Source organism: Columba livia, chromosome 1, assembly GCF_036013475.1.
Source record: "Columba livia isolate bColLiv1 breed racing homer chromosome 1, bColLiv1.pat.W.v2, whole genome shotgun sequence".
Classification (NCBI taxonomy): Eukaryota; Metazoa; Chordata; class Aves; order Columbiformes; family Columbidae; genus Columba; species Columba livia.
In genome coordinates this window covers 145,654,312-145,679,211 of record NC_088602.1, presented here as the reverse complement: position 1 = coordinate 145,679,211, position 24,900 = coordinate 145,654,312, and the positions used below count along the sequence as shown (strand labels likewise).

The window sequence follows — 24,900 nt, the reverse complement described above, 5'->3', positions numbered from 1 at the left end:
CAAGTCTGATGGGAACCTCAGAAAGTTCAACAAAAGCAAAAGTAAGTCCTGCGCCCGGAGTGGAATAACCCTGTGCATGAACATAGGTTGGGGAATGACAAGCATCCTGGTGGACAAGTTGACCATGGGTCAGCAACGTACCCTACATGGCAAAGGCAGCCAACAGTGGGTCCAGGGAAGTGATTCTTCCCCTTTACATGGTACTTGTGAGACCACATCTGGAGCGATGTCTGCTAGAGTTGGGCTCGCCAGTGCAAGAGAGTCATGGACTTCCCAGAGGAAGCCAAACCGAGGGCCACCAGAGAAGGTCAGGGCTAGAGCACCCATTGCATTGAGCAGAGGCTGAGTGAGCTGTGCCTGTGCAGCCTGGAGAAGGTTCAGGGGTGACTTCAGTGCTGCCTGCAACGACCTGGTCAGAGGACACACAGAAGCCAGAGCCAGATTCTTCTCAGAGGTGCACGATGACAGGACAAGAAGCAATAGATCCAAGTAGAAACATGGGAAATTCTGGTTAGATATAAGGAGAAATATTTTTCAGCAAGAGGGTGGTCAAACAGTGGAACAAGCTGCATGGAGAGATTGTGGCATCTCTGTCCTTGGAGGTGTTTAAGATTCAGCTGGACACAACCCAGAGCAACCTGATCCAATTAGACTTGCTCTGAGCAGCAGGCTTGATCAAATGATCTCCAGAGGTCTGTTCCAACCTACGTTATGTTTTTAATCTACTGTAAATTTGACACTGGCAGAGGTGGGATTTTTTGTTGTTGCTTTGTTTTGGTTTGGTTGGTTGTGTTTTTGTTTGTGCTTTGTTTTGTGGTGTTTTTCTTTTTTTTTTTTTTTTTTTTTGGGGGATGGGGGTGGGTGTTGTTGTTTTTTGTTTGTTTTTTAAATAAACAGGCTACAATATGTACATGATACTGACATATAACCACAGCACTTCATGCAGCGCAGGATATCCTAACCAGAGACCATCCAGAAAGCCAGATGCAGTATCACTGAGCATTATCACTCGCTTTGCCTCTTTGAATGGAAGGGAGGAATGTTTCAGTCTCTGAAAGATCTTAAATCTCAATACACGTAATAGCTATCTGATGTCTTCCAGCATCTTCAGGCAGTTACACAAGCCTGTGTCAGCACATTCACATACACACATATCCAGAAGCCTGTACTGGAGAGGGCAGACAGTCCTCCTTCCTCTGAATAGATAGGATTGCTAAACTTGAACTAAATCACAGGAACAAATGCACAGAACACCTTGTGTGTTATTCTACATTCAGAAGAGAATCAGTCCTTCAAATAAACTCAATATTTTACTGGGTATTGTTTCTAGGCATTTCATTTTCCCCTTGAAAATGCAGCCGTAACACTCGCAAAGCACGCAAGAGTTTTGAGGCTTTTCTTCATAAGAAATAGTGTACTGAATGTTGAGAATGCTTCACATACGGATAGACACAGTACTGCAAATAAGTTGTCTCCCATCCTTCCTCCAACAGAAAGCTGAGACAAATATTTACTTCAAATGTTCATAATATTCTATTTCTTGTCTCTTTACAGAACATCTCACAGGCTATAAATATGTGAGGTATTCTGAATGATATTTATCTTAGTTTTTCAAGCTCAACAAAACTAAATCTATATAAAGGAGCTAAATATTGATATAATGGGAAACTTCAAAACAAAACACAAGAAAGTAGCATCAGGCTGCTGTGTGTCACTGATTACAGATCACAAAAGTGGAGAAAGAGATTTATCGCTTTCAGGTAGGCCATCTTTTGGGTCTATTTTAACTAAGAAATCTGTTGGCATTGTTTAATTATCTACTCTCCAATATTTATATTAGGCAAGAAAATGATGACATACAACTTTATTTTAGGAGATGTAAACAAAACCAGAGGCTTATTCAGCCATTACCCTGCAATGCTTCCTGAGTACATTCATCTTCTGGCACATAGCTGTCTTCATTATGTGCAAACAGAAAATGGAAACATCCTTTTACATCTAGGACTTCTGCAGAAAAAAAACCCTTTAAAATTCTGCCATGTAGTCCTCAAAACAGATTTTTACTCAAGCTTAAATCACAAGCAATGGATGCTTAAATAGAGAGCTTATTTACATGGAATAATGAGAGGCAGATTCCCACACGGGAATAGCAAACCCATCCTCCCAAAATCTTGGAGTTCCCCTTTCTCAGTACTCCAGAGGAGGTGAAATCTAATATCCACCATCAGATTTCCACACTACGAGCAGGGATGGGTATAAAGAACTTGGCAGAATTCAACCGGGAATTCCCCATGCCAGACGGCTTTGTTAGGTGTCTCAGTACAAGAAGTGCACCAGAGGTGCCTCAAATGTTGCTGATTTGGATTTTCCTGATCTGTACCATGCACTGAAGTCTGTGCAAAGAGGACAGAAAATGCTTTTACGGCTTGACCATCTATTCTTTCTCTGCCATAGGTTTAAAAATCAGAACACTCTTCATGATGTCTCATAGCAGAGCCAGAAAGTAATATCTGCCTGTAATATTCTGCAGATTTTCATTTATTACTTGGATTATACTAGCATTTAGTGTCTGCAGAAAACTGGTTGCCCTATATACATATGCTTGAAAGGATAATTTGGAGGGACAGGTAGAAAATACAAATAAAGACAAAGTTGTAGGAAGGAGGAGCTTGAAATCTCTGCGTCGTTTCTGTCTGGTCATCCTACAAGTCACCTCATGCACCAGCATGGCTGATGATCTCTTGTATGTTGATGGATGATCCAGGAAAGATCGTGGCAAAGGGGTTTGGGCTGTGTTTTAGGGGAGATATTAATATAGGATCCGCCTGCACAGAATCTCCTTTATGTACATGCTAGTCCCTCCACCATGAACTCTACCTAATTTAGGATTTTTTTAAATCCTAACAGGGAGATGAGCCCACCCAGTTTCCATTATAATTAATACTACTGGTGTGTTCAGATGAACTAGGTTGTTTGGGAAGCCTAAAAATAAAAAGTCTAGAAAATATGAGCAAATGGCTCTGGGAAAAGGGCAGGTGGAACCTGAGTGCTTTATTTTAATTAGATTAGCACAAGCATCACACACTTTTAACATACTGCAATTATGGCACCACAGAAGGATGCAGAGCACATGCAGTCCAACAAAACACGCAATATCTTAACTATCACATTAGGAAAAACATGCCATATTGCACAGAAAACAAACAGCAGTTCTAAGAGATTTTCCCACATGTCTCCTTTGTGCTTTGCCAGTGCAACAAATTCAGTTTATATGCATCTGTTGGGTCATAAGAGCCCATCAACAGGCCAGATTTAAGCATTATTGACATGGGATGTCCTGGTGCTGCTTCTGGCTTACACTCTTTTGTATTAATATTTTATATTTTTAAAAAACCACAGAGAATAATAACTAAGGCAAACATGATGGATTAAAAGGACAATATGTATATTTAAACAGCATTGCCACCTAAGATTAATTTCAATCAACCGAATTCGATGAATAATACAAAGACCTTCCATTTCTCTTGCAATAAGACTGTCTTTACCGTTTTCCTTTCTTTCTAGTATTTCTAGTAAAGCACTCATCTACTTTTTATTTAAGAATTACTCAGCTGCAATATTCTTACCCAAATCCATCAAGTTTACTTGCAATATTATTCTGATAACTTTGCTTTTACTGATGTAGTTTATGCAGTTCTGTCAGCAAATAACACACTATCCTCACAAAAACAAGAGGGTTTTTGCTGGTGTGAAACAGTAATGCATGGGTAGAGATATATATATTTTTTAATTGCACCCCAAGTGGATCTTATCATACTTGCAAAGCTTCTTGTGTAGATTTAAGTCCAGCATTTAGATATGGTTAGCCAAATTAATTCACATGATTATGATTGTCTGCTGTTTTCCTTGCTCAGGGCTGAAACTCTAAATAACAATGAGTGAAATTATAAGCTGATTAACTTGTTCTCTTGCTCAGCAGAGTAACTGTACAGGGATGTAACACCAGTTTTCCCCTCGATTGCAGACCCACCCCCTCCGCAATGGGATGAACCTTCTGCTGGTCTCAGCACCTCAGGGTTCGCTGCTTATGCCTAAACTAGGCATCAACCTTCCATACAGCTAATGAGGAGAAGTGGGAATGTGCAGAGGGGGATTTGTTGGATCTGTGTTATTTATTAGATCTGCATCACATGCCTGTCTTGGAACAACATGACTTGCTCCACTGGAAAGACTTACACCGCTCCATTGAGATGGGAGTCTCAGGTGATTAGTCAGGTTTAGGCACCTCATTTTTTGCTTCCTGATTGGGATCAAGTGAATTCCCTCCAGCTGAAGCACAATTGTAAACAGCACCTCAAGTGATGTGGTGGACAGTATAAAGATATTCAAACTAAGCCTCACCTTTGTGCTGGAAGTCTTGACCACCAATAGGAAATAATGCCATTCCTTCACCACTTGGCAACCAAAACTACTTTGCTGATGTATGTAGAGAGAATGTGAATTTCCTTGGTGCCAGTTCCACATTCAACTTACTTGAGCAGGTTGCCAAGATTGAAGAGAGCTCTGTTGTGCTGAGGGTTTAAGTGAAGGGCCCGTCTGTAGTAGTCCTTTGCCTCCACCACATCTTTGGTCAATGTCCCCAGGTTGTTGAGAGCACTTGCGTGACGAGGGTAGAGCCTAGGAAAAACAAAATATCAAGTCACAGACACTCATTAATTGACAAATAAAGCTAAGGTTACTAATGTTGCCACCACTGCTGTTTGGCACTTGGTAAAGCAAAGGATGCTGGCTAGGAAACATTGTTTTCCCTTCATTTGCTGCCGGTCCTTGTGGCATCCTGAGGAACCTTTTCAACTCCCAAAGAAACTGCAAATCAGATCTTCTCCTACAGTTCCTGCATGCCTCCAGGGTAAAAGGGAACACTGAACAGCTTTGAAAGCCTATTTTACCCTCCAAGCAAAAGGCAAAGTGACTAAAGCAGCTTGAATGTCTTTATTCAAAATGTTTTTAAACAAGCAAGAACTGTTTTGTCAAAAATATGTTTCCAATGGAAGTATGTTTTGACATGTACAGAAACCAATACAACACTGCTCAAATTGATCTGGGTTTTCTTTGTTGTTATTTGTGCTTGTTTTTTTTTTTTTTAATAAAGTGCAAAAGGAAACTTGAAATCAGCTGTTGGAACAATATTTTCAGGATCAAGCAAAATGCTAAGAATATCTGGAAACAGACTGCTTAACACTATGAATTTCCTAAGCTTCAAGTTGTATTTTTTCACCACTTGGTTCAGTTTTCCTTTTCACTCATCTGTTGATCTTTGCATCTACCTGTTTCAGTTACAACACTACACATTGGGCACACTGCATCTCCATTAAAATTTGCCATGAATTAAGAAGCATGTTGTGGTCTAATTCTCAGACAAAATTGTACTTCTACATTAATATTTTCATTTGTACGTCTTACACCAGAAAACTCCAGAGGTAAAAGTGATCCAGGGCAAGATTAACACCCAGGACCCTTTGTGTCACAGATGGGTGAAAACTAAGGTTCATTACAATAAAGAAATAAAGCTGTGGCAGCAGCCCATGGGGGTCCCAGGCAAGCTGGGAGACCAGCTGTGTGTCTGTCTGCTGCTCTGGTATGAGATGCTGCACAGGCGCTTGCCCACTGAACAATTCCCAATGATTATTTCATTCACGATACAGAGGAAGAAGCAGGTTAAAGATGGTCAAGGCTTCAGTTTGAGAAGATCTAGTTGCAAACCCTGCTGCCAGTACAGATTTTCTATTTTGGACCCGGACCAGTCATCTGACATTTCATTGCCTCAGGTCCCTGTTCATGGGAAAGTGATGTGGATAATGACGTTAAAAGCAGTTGGCTATGATAGCCCAGGGTACAGCATGAGGAGGGGCATTTAAAGGAAGAAGAAGGGATTAAGATTCTATAATACAGTCTAACTCTAAAGTTTGCAACTGGTTTTAATATAAGACCTTCCATGGTGTTTTTGTTTGTTTGTTTCTTTTTGTGTGTGGTTGCTTTTTTCTTTTTTTTCCCTGGAGTTTTTCATTATGTCAGTTCAGCCCTGGGATTTTCTGTGCTGAAGTACCATGAATAATTTAGCATTTTATACACTGCGGCAACATTTGTATCATTCACATTTTCGCTCCACTGCACACAAGTGATTCTGGCAGCATCTTCCGTGGGGGTGAAGCTGGGGAGATGAATACAGTGTGAAGCACGAGGGAACTCCGGGAAAAGTGGACATGCACTGATAATAAAACCAGGATGTTTCCTACAACTAAGCAAGAGAAAAGCCCCAAAATCCTTTTTCCACCTAACACCAAGCTTAGTTGACGACTATTGCAAAGCCACATAGCCCAGGAGACAGCAGTCAAGGATGCAAACACTTTTTAAAAAAATTTTGCCTGTTATACTGACAAAAGATAAATGTAGCGACCACCACTCAGTAACTAACAACTGTGGACTCTGTCAACATCCCTCAGGTACAGATAAGCATCCGGTCTCTCAGAGGTAACCACTTCTGCTGCAAGCTCTCAGGTGCAGTTCACAAGTCTCAAATGTCTGCATTGCCCCGTGCCTGTTTGCCCACGCTACCTGCACTCCCTGCTCAACTGATTTTTGAAGAATTCCCTAATTGATCTTGTCACAGAGGAGCAAAGAGTATGAAATCTGAGGCCAGGCTGCAGATGGCACAGAAACAGCATCACTTTCCATCACTGAAGCTACCCAGTGAGCCTGCGCGTCTTGGGATGCGAGAGGCTGCCTGTGCTTGGAGAAGCACCAGCTGAAGACAAGACAGTCACAAGGGTATAGTGCTGAGTCTTGACCTTGGTCCTAAAATCCACTGTCTATCAAGGCTAAGCCTTCCCAGCTGAAGAAGGCTGGGAGAAATACTTCCCACAGCAACAGCAGGGGAGCAATGGGAAGGACTGGCTTGCTTGCTCTTAGGCATTTGGGATGCAACTCTGTGAGATAATGTTGAGCGAAGAACATCCTATCTATCCTAGGCAAAATGACCGAGGGCTTAGCTTTTTTTCCCACTTCTTCCACGGCATTTTGACATAGTTTTGGACCAAAAAAACGCTTTGGCAGTTATATTTTTGAGGCCTTTTTTTTCCAGTGATAAAAGCCATGCACTACTTCTGTCAGTACTCACACATAAAAACAGCTCTAATATCTGACATGAAGTCACTTGAGTTACGAGTGGGCAAAAGTATTTCAGGCAGTTCTTGGGAAGGTCAGAAACAGATTACCATTTTACAGCCCAAAACCTGATGATTTTGCTTTCAAACTTTCAGAAATTAATTCTATTCTTGGCCTCCAGTGCTCCCATGACATTTTAGGCCCAGGAGATTTGCTTGCACCAATTTTGAGAGGAATGAAAACTCAAGATTAAAAAAGAGAACTGATTTCACCTTTAAACTGCACAGTTCTGACCAGCAGTTCCATAAATACACTTCTAAGCTCAGCACTAAAACCTCTTGACAGCAAATCACAGGATGCAAGCACATCTCCCGTAGATTCTGGGCTCTATTTCTTGTGTTTTACATTTATTCATTACATCTCATTGCCCTTTCCAAGAAATGTAAGTGAAAAAAGAACCTTAAGCTTAAACCCACTTAGCATCCATCCCAAAGAACTTCTGACATTTGCAATTTTACATATCCGAGTAAACTCTAAGAGATAAGGTGGTGTTGTTGGGGCTTTGCCATTACGGTTCAGACCTTTATTCTTTTATTTGGAGTATTACTTCATTACGGTGGTAGAGCAAGATGCCACTCAATTCAGATTGGCCCAGAGCATAACCAAGCCCTAAGAGAGCATCACTTCTAATAAAGTAACAAGAGTTAGAGCCTGAGCCCATGACCATTCACACTGTTATACTATTAACATGATCCTTAACTGTTTAACAACAGCCTCAGATAGTTCCCAGGAGCGGTCCAGGGCTGAGCCCAGACCAGGGTCTGGTCCCAAAAGCCAGCTTGGGCTCAGCCACTGTGTCTCAGAGGACGCAAGCACTATCTGAATGTTTGCAGGTCAATTTACGCCAACTGGCCTCAGGGCTAGAGAAAGAGGACCAGGCCATTTTTTATTCATTAATATGGATGATGACTAAAGGACTAATGGCCTTAACTCAAACTGGCCTCTGTTCATGCACACCCACTGCTGTTAATAACAGCTTCCTGGGGATAAAACCAGAGCAGAAAAAACTCTTGTGGCTGGATTTACAGGGTATCATAAAACTTGACCACAGGTGACTAATTAAAGCAACATTTACTAAAGAACTCTCAAAATGTTTCTGCAAAACTTGCAGATACACCACTTGTAAAATGGTTTGCTTTTTGCTGTATGTGACATTTTAATAAATGATGGCACATACACTTTTTTTTTTTCCATTTTCATGGTATCAAGAGGTTTGTGCCATTTTTCAAGACTTTTGGAATAGGTCCAAATGATTCCCAATGTCCACCTTGCTTACTTTGACCATAAGCTCTCTGATGTAAAGGCTGCCTCTTCCTCACATGTATTTATTTCTTGGAAGGGTCATAAACACATTACCAGGACAAAGAGCTCTCCAGTTAACCTCAAGTCTCTTCATGCCACAATAACGAAAATACTCAGAACCCAGGTCTTATTTTATAAATAGCCAAGACACTCTGAGGCTCAAAGAATCAGTTGTTGGAACATATATACCTTGTTTTGCAGCTTCTCTGAAGAAACAAAGCTTTCTATCTGGATACACATGGAGCTGTATTTTCCTTGCCACCACCATTGATAATGGTAGCAGTCTGCAGGCAATATCCTTCTTGCTATGCATCTGATTAGGTAGAAATTTCTCTAGGCTTCACCTAATCAAATGCAAGTGCTGCATTATTTATGAAAGAAAGCTGAATTTCATTAAACTTGTTCTACAAGAAGCAGTTTATGTAAAAAACTCTGTTTCGTTCTTTCAGAAATCAGAATAATTTTATTTAAAAACCTACATTCACACTTAATTCTAATAGAAGCCTTGAAATGGCAAAATTACTTTAAAAACAAAAAAAGGAAAACAACCCATAAAAGTATATTTTAAATCAGACCGGCATTTCATTTCTAAAGAGAAGTGGGATGTTTCCTTGTTGCAGAATGAATAATTCAAATGATTCCTCCAGTGCTGTATCTGCAATTGTCAGAATAAATTTAAGCAGCTTTCCCTTTAACTATTACAGGTATACACTGCACAAGAACTCCTGTTAGTAATTATTCTCACTTCTTTTAGGCTAGCAAAATTCCCTCTAATACCACTGAACAAAAGCCTTATTGACTTGCACAGTCAATAGATTTTCAGTTTCACAGGAAGATACCGGGCATAAAACATATATAGTCATCAAAATGCTGATGACCATTTATTTTGCTTTTTTAATTTAATGCTTCTATCACCTGAAACATTAGAAGAAAAAAAAAAGGAGGAGTTTTGTTTGGCAACATTTCTGAAATGTAAGACAAATCTAGGAAAAAAAAAAAAGGAAAAGGGAGAGAATTTGTTGTCATGGCTACAACCTATAATCCACCAAGAATTTTAATTCTTTTAATTCAGATTGAGAGAGATCACTTAAACAACTGGCAAGCTCAGTTTGCAGTCCTGCCTTTAAACAGCCCCAGGGCTGGCGCCAGAGGTGCTCAGGGGGCAAAAGGCATTAGCGTGACAACTCCCTGCTCGCTCTTAAGAGCCTTATGTGGTTTTTGCACAGCCATGGCTGTGTAGGGGCAGGGAGCAAAAGGGTACAGGGCCAGACTAATGTGCAATTAGCCAAAGAAACTACCAGAGACAGCATGGAAAAGGCTGCAATGCTGGCTTTCAGGGGTCTGGGCAGCCGCCCACAGCCACCGCATGATGCGCAGTCCAGAGCCATCCTCTCTGAGGCGGGACAGCCCTGAGATGTCACACGCTGGAGTGACACTCCCTGCCAAGCACAGGTGATAAACCTGTCAAAAGTGCATTCCCAGTGACTTATAACATGAGACCTTAAAGCCATTATAAAAGCTGTAAGCAACACTGGCCATCATTAACCTAACAGTCATGCCATGGAAGCAGTAGCAGAAAGAAAAAAACCTGTGAGCATCATCTTGCACAACATTCAAAGGAGCTCCAAGCATCTTCATTTCTGCTAAAGAGAAAAATGAGCAACTGACTCAGCTGGGGAGATCTAGCATGCCTGTTTTTCATTAATGCATCTTCTGATTAGAGAATGCGTTTAACCTCAGCACTCGCAGGGAATGCTCCACCTTTGAAGCAGCTGTCATTAATTACCACTGCTGCATTGCTGTGAGAAAACAGGTTGTATTACCTCTCTGGTGGTAGAAGGAGAAGAGGGGCTAAAGAGCTCTGGGACAGACAGATAGACATCCTGTCACCAGTCCTCTATACTGCAGGATGCTGCCCTGCTATCCGCTCTTGGCTCTCCTGGTGCCTGTGCGACCCTCCGCAATGCTCAGCATCCCCAAGGCTCACGGCAGCCCAGTTAAGCGTACAGTCAGGTCTTAATTACTGAAGCCAAATTACTTGCTGGCAACATGGCAACTTGTTTTCAAGGCATGTTTTGCCCCATTCCAACACATACCGTATTATTTTATTGGCATCAGTTTGCCAACAAAAGTAAGAATGTTATGTGAATAATGCTTCATCTGTGCCAAATTTTTATACTGCCCATTTTATATTTACTCCAGTATCCTACTTCAAGTCAATTCTTCAATTTTAATATTACATCACATTCATAAGTTCTCAATAAAGCTCTATGTCTGGACTTGATGTAATTCCAAGACCAGTCACCCTGTGGGGAACGATCCTGCACCGGCAACAACGTGGGCTGTGGCCTCACAAAGCATGGCACCTTGTTCTGAGAGCTGCTCTACATGATGTAGAGGTGTGTCGGTCACAGAGCCAGATCCTCTGTCTTTCTCAAAAACACCTTCAATTTGCAGCATTTGAATTCCTTTTATAGAGGGAAAGATGATCCTGCAATATTAAGCAGCAGCAGCTGGTTTTCTCTTGAGGAGTTTTAGTAGTCACATCAATATTTCCTCAAAGGTAACACCCTTCAGCTTGGCAGAGGGTTTGTGGCAGGCTGGGATTTTTTGTATTATAATTTTTTTTTTTAATGGAAATCCTGTGGAAAGTCAGGCAAGTGAGAGATCTAACGCTTTTAGGTTCCTTTGAAAGCCTCAGGCGTAATCTTCTTCAGGGAAAGCATGACAAAGCAGCCAGGTCTTGCATCATGCCCATTTCCACGTGCTCAGCTATGAGGTGGCCTGGGTCAGGACTTGACACAATGTAGGAACAAGGCAGTGAGCGACCCCACCCCAGCACAGTGCCAGAGGCTCTCAGGGCATCTCCGAGTGGTTCTACAGGTTCCATTTGGGTCCTCACTGGTGTTACATGGTCCAGCTCAGATCCTGATGGAGGTCGTGCTGCAGAAGTCAGAGGAGATGGTGCCTGATTACCAATACCTACAGCTAACTTCAGACACCCACCCAAGGTGTCCTCCCTCTGCTGCTGAAGAGCAGGGGGGTCCCCGCAGATGCTTTGGGTACCCCAACCCACCTCAAATACATTCTACCTTCTAGTGGGCAGAAGTCATCCACATTTTGGCACCAAGCACCTACAATATGAACACTGAGAAACAGTGTTCATCTCAGCCACAGTTTCCCACGTGGCCCAGGACAAGTCTGTGTCTCAGGGTCTCCATGCTCCATCTCTAAAGTGACAATAATAAAACTTCCCTTCCCGGTACTGTCACCTCTCTGTTCACAAGTCCTCTGTGGTGATGACAACATCCCCGTGACAGTCAGTGGCCAGCACAGCAGGATCTTGATCTCATCTGGGACCTCCAGAGGCCAATTCAGTATAAATATTAATAGTAAGTGCTGAATGGCAGCCAGGGATCAGTGGAAGGAAGAAAGGTCCCGGCTGTCCGGCTTCTCCCCCAGCCCGGCAGCCCAGCCAGCAGGACCAGCAGCCAGTGGGTGCCCTGCCACTGGCAAACCTATTCACCAAGGTGAGCATCCAAGGCTGATGGGCAGAGCAAACAGGACAGCAGCTGTGCTGGACCCTAATATCAAGGGAAACCTCTCAAGGACAGCAACATGAAAAGAAAACAAAAGAGAAGCTGAACAGATTTAATCTGTAAATGGACAAAAGCCCCATGAATTCTTTAAGCCTGGCATCCATTAAGAAAACAAAACAAACACATATCCAGAAGCGTGCCACTTAAAAAACAAGCCTGTAGCACATTAAACAATACTACAATTTGTGAATTTTCATTACGTTTTCAAACTTGGATGGGGGTAGAAGCTTAAGAGTTAGAGTTGAGGGGAAAAAAAAAGATTTTAAGTCAAACAATGTCACAGCTAAATATAAATAAACAAAACCTTTCCTGCTAAACTCACATGTTCCCTGCAGTGCCGAGGCAACATGAGGTTATCAAACTGGGCTGCTTGCTTATACAGAATTTATGCAGGATCCATGTAAATCCTGAAAATCCCAGAAACCACTGAAGCCCAATAAAAGACTAATAATTCACGACATGCCCGACTTACAGACAGCACGAACAGTGAAGGCGCCTCTGCAGAGCCCAGAGAAACCAGAGGAATAACATAGCAAACAGGAGACCATTGGGTGAGTTCTTCAACCAAACCATTACGTGAGGGGATGAAATAACATATATCTCACCCAAGCAGATGGGGTGCAATCACACCTGTCATCTCCCAAGGTTCATGGGTGCCAGAAAAAGCTGTACAGCCCCATAACGCCATCCGTGATCACGGCTGTCTCTGAGATGTCTGGGGGGTTGCCTCGGTTTTCGGTGTAAATCAGAGCAACCCTGTTCCAGCACTGCCCAAATTGCTTGAAGGAGCCATTTGAAAGCCTGGGGATAAGCAGAGTGCCCCAAATACTCCTGCCAAGCCTTCACTGAAAGTCTCAAGGTTATCCTTGACAGATGTGTGCTGGGAACCATTTTTTCTGCTGACCTTTGGTAAGGACCAGTGAAGGCAGGTCTCTGTTGATTTAGCATGACAATAATAAGTGCAACCTGGCCATTCTTTGAGCAAAGTTTTCATAAAGACAAGGACAGCAGGCCAGGGAAAAAAGAAATGGCTGTGGGAATGAGTGATTAACCCCTGGAACTGAGGTTTGCAATAGCCAAAAGTGAAAAGCAGACTTGGATACCTGCAAAATACAGTCATAGGTTTCTGTTTGCACAGCCTACATAAAAATCAAAATAGATGTCTTGTCCCAATAAGACAACAGCTTTGCAGCTTCATTAGGGAAGCATTTTCCATTCTCCAGATTTTTAGCATCAGTGCCCAACATGTAAGTAGTCAGAGTGATGATGCAGTGTCTGAGGAAGGCTATGGAGCAGCCACTCTCAGAGCTGCTGGGGGCTCTTCTCCAAGAAGATGCCTTTGAAAAGCCAGCAAGTCCCTGAAGGACAGTGCAGAAGGACCTGCACCCATGACAGAAGCCATGGTCTAGGAAGGGACCCTGCCTGTAAATACCAGTGTCCAAGGGTGAGTTACACACACATCTGTGCATCCCAGCAGGGACATCCAGCTTCCACCACTGTCAGTGCAGTTACATTGCACAGATACTGCCTCTGCATCAGGGCTCAGGGTTGCACTTAAACCAGTTCGGGTTTTGAGTAAATAAAAGTCTGTGCCTTGATTGACTGATATTTGATCACTGAAAAGCAGAAAAACTGAGCAGAGGTGGAGTACACCCCGAAACAGGGAGGGATCAGCACTTCATAGAGACCAGGTTCAAAAATAAATTACACTGGCTGAAGTAATTTGGTCATCATCCCATGCACTGTGTTGTAAAGGCCATTAAGTCTCTGATTCAAATTATCAGGCAGCCTTTTCAGCCATCAATTACAATTAAATCAGTCAGCAATTTTGTCTAGCTTCAGGACAGCCACCATATACATATACAAGAGCACCAATTACCCCAAAAGCCTATTGACAAAGGGTGATTCAGAAGAACGCTGCACAAAGATGTTTCCGACAGCTTGGACGCGATCTGTGGCTCAAGTCTGTAACATCCACTAGCACAGGGTCTTTTGTGAAGTCTCTATGAAGATGTTTCATCAAATGCCTAACCGAGGGATTGCTCCAAAGGCCTGACCCAAGTAACATAAAGTGTCAGAAGGGCACTCACGGTTTCAGGAGCAAATGTAGCCCTGACAGTCGTAGCCAAGCAGCGCTGTACATTTTTGACTCACTGTAAAAACAGGCTAACAAATGGTGCTGGTATTTTAATTCTTTCCAGAAATAAATCACAGATGGTATCCAAGGCCACCTGCAGTCCACGCTGAGAGGCATTTTCAAGGCACACACACAGACATACACGCATAAAGGGCTGTATGAACACAATTTTTTTACTGCATGGAGAGTGCAATTTAACCGAATTTAAACAACGCCAGATAATGTTGATTTAAGATATATAAAAACTCAGTGGGTAGGGGTGTGGGAAAGCTTAGCAAGAAACCTGAGTCTCCCTTACAGCATTAGGGCTTTATTTCTAGAATGAAGTGAGGAGAAAGCGCAGCCTTGCTTGCTCCTTTTTTACCCATTCCAGTGATGTTATGCACCAATATTTTTCCCCCTCAATGAAGGAAGTGGATGTGGTACCCACACTGCTTCCTCCTTCCTCCTCCCACATCTAGCCTATGTTCAAGTACCAAGCACACATAAGCAGGACCTCATGACATTTCTTGATGCCACAGACCAGTATTCCCAGTTTCCATGCTGTGAGCCATGACCTAATCTGTACCATTTGCAAGCTCTGCAAGAGCCAGACCACACATCGTGGCACCAAGTGTTTTCACACTGGTTCATCTGCCTCCTGGCCCGCTCTCCCCCTTTTCTCAAGGCTGAGCATCAGAGCAAGCCCGCCCGAGGGTTCCTGCTCGCTGCCTGGAGGCTGCCTTCTCTCGAGGATGCTACGAGGGAAAATGGAGGCTTCTGCATGGATCTGCTGATGGCAGCTGCTCCCCTTCTCGCTCTGTTCAGGCAGCAGCATTTAGAAGGGAAAGTCCAAGGGGAGCTTGTGACTGTCAACCTGTTGATGGGCATGCAACCACACAAAGACACAATGCAAACGTGTGTGCACTCTCTTGTACACACACTGGTGCATTTATGTGCATAAACTCACTGTATTACATACCATGGATACCTCCTGCAGGACTCTATACTATCAGATATTCCACTGATCGTAAGAGTCAGTTCACATGCTTGCCCACATCTCCCTTGGGAAAGAGGAACACCCCAGAGAGCAGCTCCAGGTTGGCCCATGGTGCCTGATGCTTGCAGGGCGAGACTTACTGTCTGTATTTCTTTCCAGCACTTTTTCTTTTTCAGTCCTCTAATCCCGGTTCATTTCTGTAGCTTTCATCCAGCAAAAACTAGTTACGAAAAATAATTCAGTTCCATTTCAATTATTTGCTATCATTTGATAGTCGCAGTGTCTGTCTTTACACAAAGATAACTCTTCCCTACTATTAACTTAAACACAATGGTCTACTGACACTTTTTAATTAAGGGCAATTCTATGTGTTTTTATATCCGAAAGTGAAAACATGATATATTAGACACTCACATTTTGCCGGACACAGAAATGTAGCTTGAATAGCACAGAATTATTATTAGCGCATTTATCCACCCAACTCCAGCAAGAAACCCAGCAGCCTCATTCAGCCCCACCTGCTGTTGCTCAAATCAATCTGCCATCTATGGGAAGCACAGCCCTGGCAACAAACGTGGAGATACAGAGGGTAAGACAGAGCTGCTTTGGGAATTAAAATTTTGAATGAGTGCAGTTGTAGCAGGGACGGTGATTTTTTTTTTTCCTTTCATTGTTAAAAGGGTTATTAAGGACATAATGAATGTTCGTCAAATGGATTTTAAGGCTCTGCTGTTTTTCTCTCTCTGCATGTCAACTCAGGTGTATTCCTAAGGAGCAATAAAACAGTCTCAACGGCAACAACAAGCAAACAGGGCTGGGGAGAAGCAGGACAAAAGCATGGTAACTATGAATATCAACAGTAAAAACGTCTTCATTAGCACATCAGAGTGGTTCTTCATATTGGCATGAGGTTGCACAACCTCATATTCTCACTCACAAACACAAGAGTGGTGAGACAAGTTTTATTTCAGCACTGTTTGATCTCCAGCAGCAAGGGGTCTCAGGAATTCCTACCAACAGCTGCAAACCTTCAGCCGGAGCAGCAGCAAGAATATCAAGGCCAACTTTCAGAGTAGCCATGGTCAACTCATCTCCGATGGAGTATTTCTGGCCTTTTTGCAGAAGGAAAAAGAAAAAAGTCAAACAATAAAACCAAAACCAAGAAGCATCTCTTGGGGTCACTACCATATATCAGGCAAACCAGCAAAGCAGTCTGATCCAGCAGTGTGTTTTTCTTGTTTCAGTGAAGGTAAGCTGAAAGGTTTATAAACCACTGCTACAACTGCACAACACCAGCTGTTCATCAGGTCTGTGTTATGGGTAACTCATCTTGCACCTCCAAAGGGCTCTGCTTCCATTGCCCTTTTAGGAACCCAATGTGCAGGAGGAGCTTTTCCTACATACACAGAACATTTTTACTTTTCATTCTCTTCTCCACTTCAAATGTTGTTCTCCATTTCTGCATTTCATTTCAGTTTTCATTTCCCCTGCTCTTGGACAGCATGATTAGATTGCACTAACTAGCTAAGCCTAAATCGGGGTGTTGTCACTGGCCCCTGGGCTGGGGTGTGGAACAGATTTTTTTTGACGGGCCTGCAGCACTGGTATCAACAGACCATTGTTGGGATCAATTGTCAAGTTTGCCTTGGCAACCTGCCCTGCCGTTTTGCTGTCAGAGAAAACGCATTCTTCCCCTCCACCACTTACCTGCCCTGACGTTAACTGAAACACACCAATAACTGCCAGCAGAGGATCGCACCTGCCTTTGAAAGCAGGAATGGGAGCAAGCGATTAAAGTATCGGGGATCAACTTTCCCAGGATTTAGCCTCAATCACTATTATTTCACTATGTAACCTGTGTCCACTTCAACATCTCTTCCCACAGCTATAGCTACAACATCACCTGCCTCCTTCACACGAGCAATGGGTTGCTCTGCAAAATAGCTACATGGCCACCGACACTTCTGACAGAGCAGCAGCGCCTTGAAACGCATCGTTACGTTGGTGGAATGGTAATTGCGAGCAGTTCAAGCAGCCGGGTGCAGACTGACAGGATCACTTTTGTTTAGCAAACAGTTAAAAGCGTTCACTAGAGATCAAGCAGACCTACATTGTAATTTGGCACAAGCTTTAGAAGCGAGCTGGGATGATGGATGAGCCATCGCCCACGTGCCTCAGACGGGGCCGGTACCAGGGTGATGCCGCTTCTCCTTCTCCTGCCTCCCAGGAGCTCCTGGGTGGTGGTGGCAGCGGTCTGTGTCCTTATCGACTCAGTTTCCCTATCAATTCCCTTATTGATCTGCTCACTGTGCACTAGGCAGATATGATATCTTGATCTCCGGTTCTTCTGACAGTGCTGCCGCTGGACTGTGAAGCCTCTTGAGTACCTTGTGGTTTCTGTAATCTGGAGAGTGTGGATCCACTCAGACTCACCCAGAGAGCAGACACCCACTGAGGGGTACCTGGGGGAAATCAGGGAAACTTCTTGTGTTAGCACCTGAGCTGCTGGCCTGCCTGCTCCCTGATGAGGAAATCCACACAGTAAGTGGTGCTTTAGCCTCCCAGCTGTTCTTCCATTTCCAGGCCAGGTCACTGGCCAAAAATAGCCTGAACCATCCAAATCTGGTCAGGATATTACAGCTACCACTTCCTTCTCTCTAATTGTAGAGTAATTGGTCTACAATCAGAGCAGTCATTGCACAGCTGAAGTCTGTGAGGATGAGTGAACAGCTTGGACATAAAATCTGCTCTTATCTGCAATACCAGTCTAGGGTCTTGCACTATATCCACCATGATGTTGCCTGTGGCACATCCATCACCTTTTCCACCGCCACAACACAGCCATCATGCATAGGCACCTAGCAGAGGCTGCAAGGCCTGCACACAACCCAGAGGCATTTCAGTCTGAGGGGAAAACACAGAATGCAGTTCTCAACAGGAGGACACACTATGCTTTTTACTTACATGGTTTCATTGCTTATTACACAGGCACCAAATAATTTCCCTGTGACAAAGGTGGGAAGAAGGGGTGAAAATAAGGAAAGCTTAAGTGCAGAGAGATCAGGTGGTGGGACTAACTAATGCAGCTTCCCAGGGATGGAGCCAGCAGGAGACTCCCAACTCCTGATTTGCACCGCCAGGTCAGATAGTGAACGTGCAGTGGGGGGATAGGAGTTTGCTTTTGAATTCAAAAGTGCCAACTCATCCTGAAATCACTGAAGCAATTGGAGCACTAGCACTGGTGCCACTGAGAGACTGGGCACAGCACTGAAGAGCTTGGCTGCTTCTGTGTGGCTCCAAGACCCGACAAGGCTTTGGATGCTCTATGAACAAACGATACCATCAGCACAAACTGTGCTAGCTAATAAAGTTGAGGAAATGTTTGCAATCAATTCTCAAAACAGGCTCTTTCATAACTGAAATACTGCAGAGCAGAAGACAGCATTATAATTATAATAAATGGGTGCTGCTGAGTTAGAGAAGAACAAAATCTTTTGTCAGCAAATTCTATTTACACAAACAGAGGAAATGTCAGTAGAAGCAGTTACGTTACTCTGTATATTAGTATGTTCACTGCAGGGCTTGGATAATTTTTGTTACTCCTCCTTCTTTTTGACTTGCAATGGCCTTTTCTGGTATATTGGAATAAGCTTGGAGACTAGCCACAGGAACCTCTGGAGGACTGAAAAAACTTGCACACCACTGAAAGCAGCAGCAGCAGCTACATCAGTGGGTTGGATCAGGTTAAGGGAGGAGTTGATCACTCTATGGAGAACAGTCTTTTGGTAAAGGACTCTTCAGTACGGCATTTAAAGATGTAAACAAATTCAATGTCTGGAAGCTGCTGTTAAACAAATCAGACTAAAAATAAAGGAGGACATTTTCAACAGCCAAGGTAATTAACCTTCAGTACAATTTATTGATAGTTCTGCTGGATTTTCCATTCCTGGAAACATTAAAAAAATGGGACAGAGATTTTTCTAAACAACTTCCTAAATGCCCAGTGTGATAAAACATGACAGGATGCTGCTCAAAAAAAGCTAAAAATCACCTTCGCTCAGTTTCAGGGCCTCCTTGGTGACAATGAACTCCTGCCCCTCCAGCTTAATCTGGGTGGATTAGGAGACCCTGAAGGGCCTTTAGTATAACCCTGTCAGCTGGCCAGAAGACAAACCATAGATGTAATTTCTGGAGTTTCCTGCCACACCATGTGTCAGGAAAGCACGTTTCTTGCACCTCTTGACGTGCCCCGCAGAGCCAGCTCTGTCCTTGCTGTCCCTCAGAGCCACTCCTCACCTCACCTGTCCTTTCTACATACAACTTTTTTTCCCACGACATTTTCTGCACCCTCTGTCCTTGCCTTCCCTTGCCACCCCCCCATGTACTTGCCACCCTTTCCCTGCACTCACTCCCTTTAGGGGCTTGTCCCTTATCACAAGCCCCAGGACCAGAGGGGAGAGCTTTGGGGAACTGGGGTGACCTGTTTGCTGCACCAAGCGCTGTCTGTGCATCAGGGAGCAGCCGAGGCCCCAGGTGAGCTGCACTAATGGCACCAGCAGCAGTGAGTGGATGGAGGGTACTTGCAGGGAGTGACCCCATTTCTGCATAGTCAAGAGCATCCTTCAGAGATACTATAGGACATGTCCCACTTCACAGCCCAACCCTGGGCCCAGATTTAACGTGCATTTATGGGCAAAGCAATTTGTCCTCCTGCTTCAGCTTCCGCTTGTACAGAACCACAGTAATGATATTTACCCTGCTACTGCACAGGAGCATTTTCAGGATCAATTAGTTTAGTGTTCAGGCAAAGCTCTGTGGACAGAAGCCTCAATACAAGTAGTAAGTACTATTATTATTACTGTACTTCAGATGGCTACAGCACTGACATTTTCCAGGCATGCACCATTAACAATTTACTAAGATAAATGGCCCAGGAACCTGAAAATGCATTTATGACAACTACCTCCTGCTTACCAGCATACATTCAGCCGAGTAAATGACACCTCATTGCTCAACATGTAGCTATGGTAACATTTCTATCTCGTATATTGAAGCATGCACACAAACACACACGTACACACACGTGGAGCTGGAGGAAAGCCAGGCCACCTCATTTAATGACACACAAACACCGAGCCAGGGAACTTTCTCAGCCTCCGAAAGTCAAGCTGCCCTGGGAGCTGGGGGTGAGGAGTGGCCAACCCACCCTGTGCCTGGTGGGAGAGCGCTGGGCTAATGGCAAGCTGCACCACATAGCCCAAGCCCCACTGGGCTCTCAGGAAACTTACTTGAGAGCAGTTTTGTAGTGGTAGATCGCCTCAACGTTACGGCCCTGGTCTTTCAGAAAATTGGCGTAGTTGTAGTGCACCTTGGCGTTGTGGGGCAGGGTCTTCACTCCTGAGCTGCAAAAAGGAACAGAAGCAGGATGGTGTTAGCAGCCAGGTTACTACACCTTCCCCAAGGTCCACCTTCTTCTCATGGTCCCTTTTTCTGAAAAGTTTGCTTGTCACCTCCTGCACACTGATGCCAACGTAACTCACGTTGTGAGTGTGTCCACCACATGCCCCGAGTGGACATAAATATGTGGCAGCAATTCAGCTTGTCCTAGCCGCTGTCACCTCGGGCACCTCTAGCACCAACACAGATGGCAATACTCTCTGCACCCACATGCTGTCATATTTCAAAATCTGGGTTATTAAATTGAAAAACCCTAAAAAGGCTAATATTTAGCTATAACAGGCTGCCTGCTCAAACTTGAGTGCCACAAAGTGCCTTACGAAAATCTTGATTTAAATCAAGATGTCCCACACAGAAGGTATATACATCCATATACATCAGCCAAGAGAGGAGAAGCATAGTGTACTCTGAGTACCAAGCCAGCACCCATACACTGCTTAACGCTGAGCAGAGTACGGCCAAGAGGTGAGGGCTAATGGGACCCTCATCCTGAGCTGGCAAATTGTACACTCCTGTGTCATAACACATGACTGTGGGCACGTGGCTGCACAGCCACCCCGTCCCTCCCCTCTGTCTCCTCTGCCACATAGATTGGACTTAGCGTTTGGAGTGAAAAATGAGGGCACAAAGACAAAAGGAGAAGAGTGAGCATATGCTTATTTACTTAATTGAGAGCACAGAAAGCAAGGTACACCTTGCATAGCTAGAGGAAATGCCACTTCAAGGTTAAAGAGAGAAAGAAATCACGGGAGCACGTACACCATGGAAACACTTCCCCTGCAAGAATCCAGAGAAGTTAGTACTCTGTTTAATGGGGGAATCCTTTCCAGCACATAAATAGGGGCTCTCTGAGGTAATGGGAAATAAGGATGGATGAATTTGTTCACGTAAAAGCAGACAAAGCACTGTTTCTTGCTCACAAGCAGATCCTTGCCAGCTGCTGTCTTTTCTCCCCCCATCATCTCTGACCCTCCTACCTCAGGCAGGACAATCAGAGATTAGGAAATTCCCAAGTCATCTTGTTCTGTCTTGTCCGTCTCTGCTGTTTAAGTTTGGTGGGGAAGGAAGTTGATCATGACGAGACAGGGTCACACACAGCCCCCACGGTGGGGTGCACACCCTCTCCCATGGAGAGAACGTACCCACAGCTGTGGAAACCCTTTGTCAGGGATTTCATTGTAAAAACAGCACTGGAGAATTGTAGTGGCAAATACGGTATCTTTTGGGTTATCTGCAGCCAGTGGTATCAAGTATCACTAATGCCTACTTCATGAGAGCTTCCAAAGCTTCGTACATGGCTGCCTTACAGAGTTCAGCACAACACAGCCACGGTTTGCCTACTGAAATTAAAAAAACACCTTGCATTTGGCTTCGTAATCATCAGGTATTTCCAAATGACTTACTGGGAGCACTACAGGAATAAGACATTTTGTGACTAATCGCTGAATTAAATCAGTTAATTGATGCTATTCTTAAGAGAATGATTTTCTGTATTAGTTTTCACAAAGATATACTGCACCAGCAGCAAGTAATGTGTGACTGGTACGGCTGTGTTAATTTCCATTGGCCTTGGGAGCTATTAACTACACACTTACAACCTCTGGGCATTACTGGAATATTAATTCTTATACAGAGAGGGTTTCATTACATCAGCACCGGCGTTACAGGCAGAGACACGGACAGGCACTCAAAAGTGCTGCTATCTCAGAGCTCTGTGCAATGAGTTGCTGGCTTCACTACAGTCCCTGCTGAAACAGAGCAAACTGAGTTAATGGTGAGGAGAACATTACATATGCACAAGTACTTCAGTTCTAATGAGATATGGTTTTAACAGTAAGATGCATATGTTTAAATACTTTAATTCTGGACTCTTTCAGTAGAATTTATTTTCAACCCTGCCAGTCCCATTTATTAAAATGTCACTAATAAAGCTTCTTGCAGCTGCGTGCTTCTGCCGGGGTGGGGGCTGACAGAGGAAAGGCAGAAATCGGTTTGGGTTCTTATGATGCTCTGTTCTGCATCACACCACTCACACACCCTGACCTATTTATTTTCCCTGCACGGGCAGAGGGGGGGGTGTTTCATTTTGCAAATGCACGTAGCAATGACTGAGGCTGCTTGGAGTCTCTGATCGGTGGGAGGTAGCAGCAAACACAGCACTGGGCAGGGCACAGAAGGGATTTTTTAGGAGAGTTTAGGCAAACACTCCTACTAATTGATCCTTAACCAGCCGAGTACGCTGTTTGCTGGATGACAGAGGAAACAATAATGTCCACAGTGAAAGCCAAGCAGGAAAGGGTGGAGTATAAATAATAAAGCAGAACACAATGTTTTTCCATTTCTGCTTCCCGCAAGCCTTCAGTCTCTCACAATTTCAATCTAATTTTCCAGCATGCTTTTCCAAATCTCCTAGTTCCCTCTTCCACAGCCCAGCACACACGTGCCCTCTGAAAACCTATGGCACCAACCTGGCTCCTGCCAGAAACAAGCCTTCCAACCTCAGACGTCACTTCTCCAGAAGATTTCCTTCCCTTTTGACTTCTACAACAGCAGTAAGTGACATAAATGGAAAATAAACCATAGGCAAACCCTTTTACAATAGACAAACCCTTTTACGTAACACTTCCTCTCCACAGAAAGACAAAAGCCTATTAGCCATAAATCAGAGAAATAAAATACCACTGGTATTTTCCAACCTCAAATATCAGCATTACCTAAATCCCACTTCAGTTGGGAAAAGCCTCCTGTGATCCCCTCTGTTGTCTTCCTAAGTGCATGTTCTGCTTTGCAGAGTGACTGGATGCAGGGCAGAAGCTTCACTGATCTTCTGTGATTTCCATATGAAAAGTGCTCAGTTTACAAAGAAATGAGGCCACCCCTGCCTCAGCAGGAGCCCTGGGAGACCAATGGGGTCTCCTCTGCTTTGACAATCGTTATGATCAATAAAGGTTCTCTAGGGCAAATTATTCTCTGGATGACACCAACAACCACTTTCCTCGGCCTTCTACCCTTGTATTGATTTTACACATACCAATGTTGGGCCATATTAAACTGTTCTACAGAAGACATACAAAATGCAATAGGACGTGCTCTCCTCAGCTGAGCTAGCTTTCAGAATTAACAAAATTACAGAGCAGCAAATGCCACTTTTGGGACTGGGTTTTTACAAATTGCTGAAGTCAGCAGACCTGGCTTGGGAGGGAAAACTGCTGAACAAGAAAGTGCCAGTTTTATACAGTTCCTTTGCTGGTTACAACCGCGTCTCCAGGCGCCGTCACAGACGTGGGCAGCACATGCAGATGCTTTCCAGGAGCAACAGGAAACGTGGCAGCTTGACAAACCTTGAAAAGGTCGGAACGGCGGATGCAGAGGTCAGTCCATAGCCCTCACCACCCTCTCCCTGGCTTCAGACATTAACAATGACTGTGGTTGTAGCCTGGCCTTCTGGCCTGTGCATTTGCTGTATAGAGTAGCTCCTTAAATATTTAACAAATAAGCCCTCCCTGCCCACCTGCCAATACAGTCAGACAAACTGCTTGAGGCTTCTAGAGATCTGTTGATATAATATGCCTCAAATATCTAGATCTCGATGTATTTGGCCACTTCTTATGCTGGTGGTTCATTTGCTTCTCATTTAGTCCTTGCATATAGAGGCTTGTGCACCTAGATATCAATGCATCATCTCCTCAGACAGTAGCATCCTCCCCCATGCTGCTCCTTTCAGCCAGGACCCAAGCAGGATTTCTGCATCCAGAAAATCTGGCCCCTGGGCTGAAGACTGAGAGTCAGGATGGCCTAGAGATGGCAACAGTGCTGCCACACAATGTCAAGGCAGAGTAAGCCTTGAGAACGGGACCAAATGGGGTGCAAGCACAAAACTGGTAACATGCTGGGTATACATATGTCTCCTGGACAAGTATAGAGAAAGTGTGTATAACAGAACAGGTCTCAGACAAGGGAATCAAGACAGATAGACCCTGAAGAAATACATCCAAGTAAATGGAAGAATGGAAAGTAGAGGTGAAGGGGGAAAAAATTAAAAGGAGGGAAAAAGCAGTAATTAATTAAAACAGCAACTGAAGAAAGCAGAATGAAGAACGAGGGAGTAAAGATTCTCTCAGCACATACTTCTTAAAAAGAAATTCAGCACACACAGGGACTACCCAGTAGGTTGATTTATGTCTCCTTTCCCACATGTATAG

General features: G+C 43.9%; 1 protein-coding gene across 1 annotated transcript in view; it reads right to left on the bottom strand.

Annotated features, from left to right (window-relative positions):
• TMTC1 (transmembrane O-mannosyltransferase targeting cadherins 1) overlaps positions 1–24,900 on the bottom strand; it is a 150,405-nt gene that overhangs the window by 21,504 nt on the left and 104,001 nt on the right. Inside the window, exons 11-12 of the mRNA XM_005500319.3 lie at positions 20,530–20,643; positions 4,534–4,677 (exon numbers count right to left, since the gene is read on the bottom strand). Coding sequence (XP_005500376.2) covers positions 4,534–4,677; positions 20,530–20,643 — 258 coding nt within the window. The remainder of the gene's footprint in view (positions 1–4,533; positions 4,678–20,529; positions 20,644–24,900) is intronic.